This window comes from Barbatula barbatula, assembly GCF_947034865.1.
Source record: "Barbatula barbatula genome assembly, chromosome: 2".
In the NCBI taxonomy this organism is placed as follows: domain Eukaryota; kingdom Metazoa; phylum Chordata; class Actinopteri; order Cypriniformes; family Nemacheilidae; genus Barbatula; species Barbatula barbatula.
The window spans coordinates 23,873,299-23,882,552 of NC_136767.1; the positions used below are offsets into that span (position 1 = coordinate 23,873,299).

Sequence of the window (9,254 nt, forward strand, 5' to 3'; positions counted from 1 at the left end):
ATACACATTGCTGCACCAAAGTTAAATGGCTCATTTGACAAAAACCTTTATCATACTACGACTTACTATTTTAAATTGTTCTGATACTCTCAAAACGTATGACAACACACACAAAAAAACACATTCACGCAGCGAAAGAGAGAGAAAAGATCCTCTTTACAGGTCAACACACTTCCTCATCTTAAATTATCAACGTACAGACCTTGTCTCAACTCTGCCCTCTTCTGGACACACACTCATTAACAACATTACCAAATTAAATATTCCTGCATGGGGATTAGTTTAAACCAGGACTAGGCTTTAGTTAAATTAGGATATTAAAGTAAAAGAACATACCTTATAAAAACATTACTGGTGTGCATCTAGTCTGGGACTAGTCTTAAACCCTGTCTGGGAAACCTTAAAATGAACCATTTAAGTGTTTAAGTTTAGAAGAATAAATATAAAAAGTCTTCCCTCTTGTTAAACAGTAATACAGTTTTTTAGGCCGCAATATACTTTTAAATTTGAAATCCACTCCTGGATAATTACAAGCTCTAAAATCACCCCTGTTCATTATCTTTCATACATCCAGAACACAGACGGCACACCATGTGAGGTACACCACAGCATCATTATCTCCGTAGTCATGCTGTGAGTGAGATTTGTCATCCTTGCACTTAGCTGCTTCACAGAATGCCAATACAGTGCTGAGTGAACGGAGCCTGACTTGTTGATAAAGCAGATTAGTGAGCTTGCCCTCTGTGTCTGCCAGTACGATTAACTCGTGATCCTGCTTGCTGCTTTTTAGACAATTGCAATTACCAAAATGTTATACTGGTCAGGGTGTGTATAAGACGCGCTAAACCCTTCGGCAGCCCATCTCGGCTACGAAAAGACATTAAATCCTAATGGGGATATGTGAGATTATGGAGAAAGACTGATGTCATGCAAAAGGTATTGCGTGTCACAAAAGATTAAGATTGATGGAGCAGATGATCCGCATCCGAGTGTAAATATATTAGGGAACAAATGCCAGAACAATGTAGCTGTAACTGAATTATGCGTGTTTTGTAATGTCTTATGTCACCAGCATTCCTCCAATATGGAGTTAACACTGGGTGTAGTTTGATGTTTGAAGTCGTTTTTAAGGAATGTTTCAGGTTTCAATTTATTTTTACTAAAGCAATTTACAGATTATAATACAATAAAAATGTTACCCCCTTTGTTTAATATAACAATAAATATTGCCCCTACAATAGACTACTATGAGAACACTATGAGGGACATAAGTACAATATAATATAATATAACATAATAAAATTAAATATAAAAAGGTGTCTTTAATTTCATTGCTAAAAGCTAGACAGTGAAGCTAAATTAAACCGTTTGGATGTAGTTTCATTTGTTGGCCTCTAGAAAGCACTGTTTTTCCAAATTAGAAACGCCAGAGCGTGCTGTTGAAGTGCACACTGTCTATGGTCACTTTAAAAATGTGTCCTGTATTAACGTCATTGACCAACAGGATGTGAAATGTCATTTGAATTCATTTCATTAGTTTGTGAATTAATTATTCATCAATTTTCCATTTCTCTGTGTTTTCGTTTGGTTGTTGTTTTTCCCACCTTCGCAAGTTCCTTTGAGTATGTTCTACCTGATGTAAATGTAATATTTTTGATGTCCCTCCCCTTGTAGCTAAATACATCGGCTGCTACGTGGATGACACGCAGAAGCGTGCGCTCCGAGGCGTGTCCTTTTTTGACTACAAAAAAATGACTGTCTTCCGTTGCCAGGACAACTGTGCAGAGAGGTACGTGTGCTGAAACTTTTCATCTTAATGTGCATCAATACACACAAGTAGGCCGATAACCACTCAGACCCACGTTATCATGCACAAACGCACACATACAGTGAGTCATATACATGTAATCTCTCCCACGCTAAGAGTTGACGTCCCTAAAGCGACAAACATTACTAATATGACACTTGTTCGCTAATGTTATTCCCCACATCCTGTTTCCCTCATTAACGGAGTCAGAAGGTATTTCAGATTTCATACCAGGAAAAATGTCACTATTTATTTTAGTCACATAAAATGGCTATTAAAAGTTATACAAAACATACTACGTATTTGGATGTACTCATTTGTGAGAAAGTATGTACATTTTAATACTTAGAAAAGTATGGAAGGATGTTCAGGCAACGGAAGTGATGTCAAGCATAAAAACGTTTTTACTTTTTTTTTCATTCCTTATCTCGGTAATATTTATTATAAATATTTTATATTTCAGTTATAATTCAATTAACTCCTCTCACAATGAATTGTGGGTAATGTTAGCTTCTCAAGTGTGAATGGATATGCACTTCCATTATTACCAGAAGTAATAAGACTACTCATTTAAACATCCTACAATTGGGGACATGCTAATTCGAATAAAACATTTATTGAGAGTCTATAATTGTCTAAAACGTTTTCTCTTTAGCCTTTTTTTCTCTCTTTTGCATTCTTGCACTCTTGTTTCCTTCCTGTTTAATTGGTTCCTCTATTCGGCCTGCTTTCTATTCCGTCTTAACTATACTTATTTCATTTAGTTTGTTGGAAAAATGGCAAACGGAGAAAGACAGAGGTTGCGACTGAAGGATGTTACACTAAAAAAAAAATTTATTGGATTAACATGAAAAAAGGATGTACATCGGTTGCACAAAAAAATTTTATGTTTACCTTAAAAAAGTATTTACTCAGCATAATTTCATTATATTTAAGTTGTTAAACAAACATGATATTTTTATATGTTAACGTTTCAAATTTTCATTTAACGTGCTCAACATAAGTGTTTTTAGTTAATGTTACATAACATTTTCTTTAATTTTTAATAAGATAAGAAGTTAACCAAGCTTAAGAGAAATTCAAATTCAAAAATGTAATAAACTTCAAAAAAGATAAATGAACATTAAACCCTAACAAGTGTTTCCCTTTACTGAAAAACACATTAAACAACACTTAATTAAGAAAATAACTCAAAATGCAGTTTTACGCAAAGCATGCTGGAAAATATAAATCCTCGGCCTAGTTGTAACAATTATATGTTAACACAACACAAATCATTTATGTAGTGCCAACATGAACGGATTAAGTTACATAACTGAACATGAAAATTATTTACAAAAATTATGTTCATTTAACTTAAAAGAATGTTTTTAAGTGTAGAGTGTAGGGAGTTAAAGAAACAGAAAGTCAAAACTGGATTCAAGGGAACCGTGAAAGAGATGGATAGTGGTGCTTGGGAGAGTAAACGCTTCTGTTAGCTCCCGCTCAGTACTGGGCGCCCACTCAGAAGTTCAAGAGGCCTGTCATAAATAAGACTTGAGGAGGATTAGAGGAGAGGAAGCCAAACCTGTTATCCTGCAGTCAGCCACTAGAAGACAGACTCCCTTCAGTACTCAAAATTGTCTCTATAACTGGCCTTGGTCAATTTAAAATAACAGTAATCCCCACCTAGTATTTAGTAAGTTTTTGCTATTTTAAATCCAAATGGTAACCTTTTTTTTGCCCAGGCAGTATATTTAAAAGTTATGCTTAAAGTATTACCACAATCTGTATTTCATTATTTCTGGCCCAGTTACACTGTTATTAATAAATGAACTACAGACAAGATAGACAAGGATGAGATGAATATGATAAAATACGAGGAGGAAACAGGATGTTTTTTAAGACTTTTATTGACATTAATTTGACATGTTTCACCAGGGGGTATCTCTACGCTGGTCTGGAGTTTGGATCAGAGTGCTACTGTGGTCATAAGATCCAAGCGTCCAATGTGTCCGAGAGCGACTGTAATATGGGGTGTAAAGGGGAGAAGACTAACATCTGCGGTGGACCTAATCGACTCTCCATATATAGACTGGAGCTGAGCCAAGAGTCTGCCCGGAGATGTGAGGACCCTTAGACACACTTAACTTGTTTGTTGAAATCCAGACAGTAGTGGCAAACATGAGTGGAATACAGTACTACTTTCATTCTGCTGAGTCTAATTATGACCGGCCAGAAATGTTTTCTAGAATTAGAATTATAAAAATGCCATCCCGAAGACCATATTGATGGTCAGATTTTTCACCGTCAAGAAGCACTCACATTATCCTGTGAGAATGTTCAGATTTGTTTGTTTCTGTTGTTGTTAGATGTTAAGTTTGTGTTTATTATGTTGTTTAGATGGAAGCGCTATCTTTAAGGGATGTTTCAAGAGGCCAGACAACGTGACATTGGCACTTCCTGTTAGCGCCGTCATTCAAAACATGTCAGTGGATAAGTGTGTAGACATGTGTACAGAGAAAGTAAGTACTGTAGCACACATGTCAGATGTCTCCCGTGCAGATGTTTGTCTGTTTATAGCCCTTCTCACACATACAGACTTTACTGGTGAATTGCGATGACATGTTTACTGTTTTTATGGAAGTCAAAGAAACAGTTCAGGAATTAAGTTTATTCTGCATGAATGTGCCACAAAATGCTATCTTATTTGTGAAAAGAAAGGATGTCACTGTCTGTGTGAACAGCACATTTGAAAAGTAATTCATGTAATTTTACGGTAATTAACCACGAGGGCTTTAATCTTTGCTTTGGTCTATCAAGGAATTTTCTCTGGCAGCATTGGCTGGAGAAAAATGTCACTGTGGCTTTCCCACTCCTCTCTTCACCCTACATGAGCACGAGGATGAGGAACTGTGTGTGCATCGCTGCGCTGGGGAGGATTTCGATAGCTGTGGGAACAATGACTTCTTTGTAGTGTACCAGACACAAGTTCAGGGTAACGTTCAACAGCATGCCATATTGACCTATCAGGCTTTTTTTTTAAGTCTGCGACTGCTCTCAGGGAGACCCTTTTTTACATTTTTTACATCTTAAGGTTTTTACATTAAGACTAAAACCTATTACATCATTTCCTGTTGTCAGTCTGACAGTCTCCTGCTTTGTGTTTCATTATCGGGCATCATGTACTGGTTTAGACTGGTTGAAACTAAAGCACAAAAACAAGCACAAAAACACGTGATATGATAAAGTTTTCATACATGTCCCTTTCAAAGTTAAAACCATTATTATAGTCACACAGCTCAACCACAAAATGACTATAGCAGCTTAGTCCCAACATGGTGTTGTGTTAATTATTACATTACATTTATTAACAATTACATTTATTTTACATTTCAAGTCCTTCTGTATCTCTCCAGACAATCGGTGCATGGACCGACGCTTTCTACCCACCCGGTCTAAACACCAGGTGGCTCTTGCGAGTTTCCCTGGTGCGGGGAACACCTGGGCTCGTCACCTTATTGAGCTGGCCACGGGCTACTACACTGGCAGCTACTACTTCGATGGCTCACTGTACAACAAGGGTTAGCTTTATTTCAACAATTTTATATGCCCCTGCCTAATCTACTCCCCCGTTGGCTCATGGTCGTTTCTATTACTTTGCATGCACAGGTTTTAAAGGAGAGAGAGATCACTGGCGCAGCGGTAGAACCATTAGCATCAAGACCCACGAGAGCGGCAAGAAGGAGATTGAAGCCTTTGATGCTAGCATCCTCATGATCCGGAACCCTTATAAAGCCCTAATGGCCGAATTTAACCGAAAGTATGGCGGCCATATTGGATTTGCATCTCAAGCTCACTGGAGGGGAAAAGGTAAGGGAAAAAATAAATAAATAACTATGTGATACTATCATAAAGGAGACGGAAGAGGGTATATTGGGTAAAAATCAGGCTGTGAGGTACCCCTTGCAGTGTTTTCATTCATTATCATTCAATATTTCAAGTTTTGTCTGTTATATTTTTGGCCTTTTTCTGCATTAACGTCAATTCAAATGTTATTTTAGATGGTGATATAGAGGCGCAGAAATTATAGATAAACAGTGAAGTACTTTTAGAAGCCACGGCTTCTGGATATTCCACTGTTAGGTCATAAGATGCGTCCAAATAACATTTAATAAATTAAAATGGTTACTTGCAATACCAGCTTAGGCCGTGGTCACACTAGAGCTTTCATTCCATTGACTTCTATTATACGCAAGTCTATGAACTATATGAAGAATGATAAGAAATTGTGTGATGAAGTAAATGTTCTTGTCGTCATATCAAAACATATTGCTGTTTTATTGTAGATAATAATAAATTGTGTTTTAACACACAACCTCAGCAGCTGTTAGAGTATTGTGCCGCTCTTGTTTCCATGCCAACAAGCTATTAGTATTTTGATTCATCACTCGATTCACAGCTCTCCCACACACCCAAACACAGAAGCATCTTTATTATCAGCGTTATGTTTTCCTTTTTAATATTTGGCTACAAGTGTCAATTCAGAATGAATAATGTTTGAGTCAGTGTTAAAAAAAAGTCTACACTTCTGCAGAAAGAGTATGTGTTTTCCATGCAATTCAAGCGTGCGCATGAAACTGTAAAAGTAAATCTTTCTCTCTCAATCAGAGTGGCCAGAGTTTGTGAGGAACTACGCACCGTGGTGGGCGTCTCATACGCTAGACTGGCTGAAATACGGGAAGAAAGTTCACGTAGTGCATTTTGAGGATTTAAAGCGGGAGCTTTTTTCTCATTTGAAGAGGATGGTCCTTTTTCTGGGTCTGGAGGTTTTCGAGGAACGTCTGTTGTGTGTGGAAGGACAGAAAGATGGGAACTTCAAACGCTCTGGATTGAGAAAGCTAGAATATGACCCTTACACGCCAGAAATGCGTGCCAACATTGATGGGCTAATAAAGACTGTGGATACAGCTCTGACGAAGAGAAACTTGTCTGGTGTACCTGATGAGTACAGACCAAGATGATACTCATCTCTTACTTCACAACTCTCATTTTTAGCTTTACATTTTTCCAGCTTTTCCTTTTTTTAGAATTTTAAATTGTAAGTTTATTGTCCTGTTCGCATTCTGTTTTGACAACATTAAGCATTTCACAAAGAACACAGCAAACTGTGTCTGATAAAAATAGTCATGGGTGGTCTGAAAATACACTACATGTTTTTCCTTGGCTTATTTAAAGTTTTAAGTTAAATCTTCCTATAAGCCATCTTCCTTCTTCTACTATGAAAGTGTGTGGAATAACAAGTTTTGTTTATTATCACAGGCAATGGCTGTTTGTACTGTCTATAAAAGCACCTTTAATGTCAGAAAGACATCCAGACCACTGTTTAGATACCTCGTTTTCAGCATATTGCCCGTACCTCTGCCTCCTTTGGACCAGATTGGACATTATGATCCCCTATGCACTCTTCACACAGCTATTTATGTACATTTTGGACCACAGTATGCTATGACCTCAAAATCTGAATATTACTTTAGCTAGAACAATAAATCCCCACACCATGCCTCAAGTATAAAAAAAACAGCATGGACAACTCAAAATTCAGATTTTGTTGGAAATATTACATTCTTATTGGTTTCTTGGTTTACGTACTTTATATAAAAGCAACAAAAGTCTGCTTTTCCTGTTAGGAAAAATCCTGTACTAAAAACATTTCTACAAATTATTTGACTTTTGGGTTTCTTAGTGAATTCTTTAGATACAGTATTTGCAATAGGCCATAATTAAAAACAAAACGCAAATCCTTTGTTTACAAATTTGAATGTTAAAATGAAGGCTTCTTGTAAATATTTAAAATGACAGACCCTTTAACAAACCCATGTACACTGTCACAAATGACAGTTATCTGAACAGTTCAACCTAAAATGAACATTCTGTTGTTTTATACTCAGCTGTGCGATGTAGTTCAAAACTGTTTTGTCAAGAAACAATTCTATAGAAATGGCTGCTTTTGTGCACCACGAAGAACAAGATAAAGATTTGGATGTGGGTGAGTAAAAATGACAATTGTATATTTTGGTTAATTATTGATTAGTGAAAACACCTTTTGTTTTACAGTGTCCTTATTTTGCTGTGAGAGCTGCAGTCTCTACAATGCAAGCTCGATGGAATAACAGTACTTCAATATACACCTGTATAGTCCAATAATTCCTCCCAAATGATTTGTATACATCATGTTTGGATCTAATTGTTCTAATTTTGGAAATTTGTTCTCTTTGTTTTAATTGTTTCAATTTGCAGCGGTTTTTCCATATTACTAAAATTGCAAATGACAATGACAAAAAACTGAATTAAGGGGTGAAAACAAGCATGAAGCAACATGTTAATTAGATTCTCAAAAATCATCTCGCCAGTAAATTGTATTATTAGCGGAATATATAAAGAAATAACATTTATTATATATAGATACAGTATATATGTATATACACACATAAGTAAAACACAGATATTTTTGTAATGTTCACCAAAATAATCCCATGAATTTAAAAGACAGAAAGTATATCACTTCTATTTTTAACAGTTTCAAATTTGTATGCGTTTGATTAGAAATGAAGTGTTATTATGAATGTTTTTTGTATGAAATGAATATAAGTTATTTCTACCTTCTAAGTAATTGCACCTCCCAGTTTTTCAGATTAAATAAAATGGTCGTGACCATAACACTTTTTTCTTTTGGTTTGGGTTAGACTCACAATTTACAATTTATACAAAATACTAAATATATTTGATCATACTATGCATAGCTATATAATATTTATTAAAAACAGGCTTTCATAAAAGAACAGGCTTCTTTTGCTATATTTTGGATCAAATCCATGCAGGCTTGGTGAACAGAAATGAACAGTAGTTTACGCCCAATAGAATAATTCTAGCATTATTTACAAATGTAGTATTTATTATTTTCTCTAAAAACAACTGGATGATTCACACTTTGTGATAATAATGCTTGTTCCAAAATACTTGTTTAAATGCAAGAAACTAGTTTATTAGATATTAAAAATATAAATTGTGATAAGAAGACCAGCTGTCCAGTCTGTGTGTTAGTGTTGTGGGGAATTTTCAACAACTTCAGTTTACGTCCAGTAGGTAGCAGCAAGGGACTGTTATGAGTGAGTCTGTCAGTCAACAGATTATTCAACCATTTCAGTCCAAAATCTGCTTTATTCAGAAACTAACTATGGCTATCAATATATCAATCATATCTATTTCAAGAGTGAATCCCGCATTTATATGCCGATGTAATTCCCGAAACTTTACAGCGTGTATGTGGCCGTTGGTCTTAGCAGCATGAAAAACAAGTTTTATACAATTCTGAATGGATTATATATAGCACAGAAACCGCACAAGGAGCACTCCCTTTATAATAACTAAAAAGCCGTCACTGATCTTCATCGAGATCTCTAGCACC

At 35.9% G+C, this 9,254-nt stretch overlaps 1 protein-coding gene across 4 annotated transcripts in view; it reads left to right on the plus strand.

Moving 5' to 3' along the window:
• Window positions 1-8,511, plus strand: part of wscd2 (WSC domain containing 2) — a 32,568-nt gene extending 24,057 nt beyond the window's left edge. For 2 of the 4 annotated variants that reach the window (XM_079480958.1, XM_079480959.1), the window contains 7 exons: window positions 1,675-1,789; window positions 3,728-3,912; window positions 4,190-4,311; window positions 4,610-4,784; window positions 5,206-5,370; window positions 5,459-5,659; window positions 6,458-8,511. In XM_079480958.1, the coding sequence (XP_079337084.1) occupies window positions 1,675-1,789; window positions 3,728-3,912; window positions 4,190-4,311; window positions 4,610-4,784; window positions 5,206-5,370; window positions 5,459-5,659; window positions 6,458-6,810 (1,316 nt within the window). In that variant the 3' untranslated portion in view covers window positions 6,811-8,511. The remainder of the gene's footprint in view (window positions 1-1,674; window positions 1,790-3,727; window positions 3,913-4,189; window positions 4,312-4,609; window positions 4,785-5,205; window positions 5,371-5,458; window positions 5,660-6,457) is intronic. The other 2 variants (XR_013787989.1, XR_013787988.1) reach the window with 2 other exon arrangements.
• The last annotated feature ends 743 nt before the right edge of the window (window positions 8,512-9,254 follow it).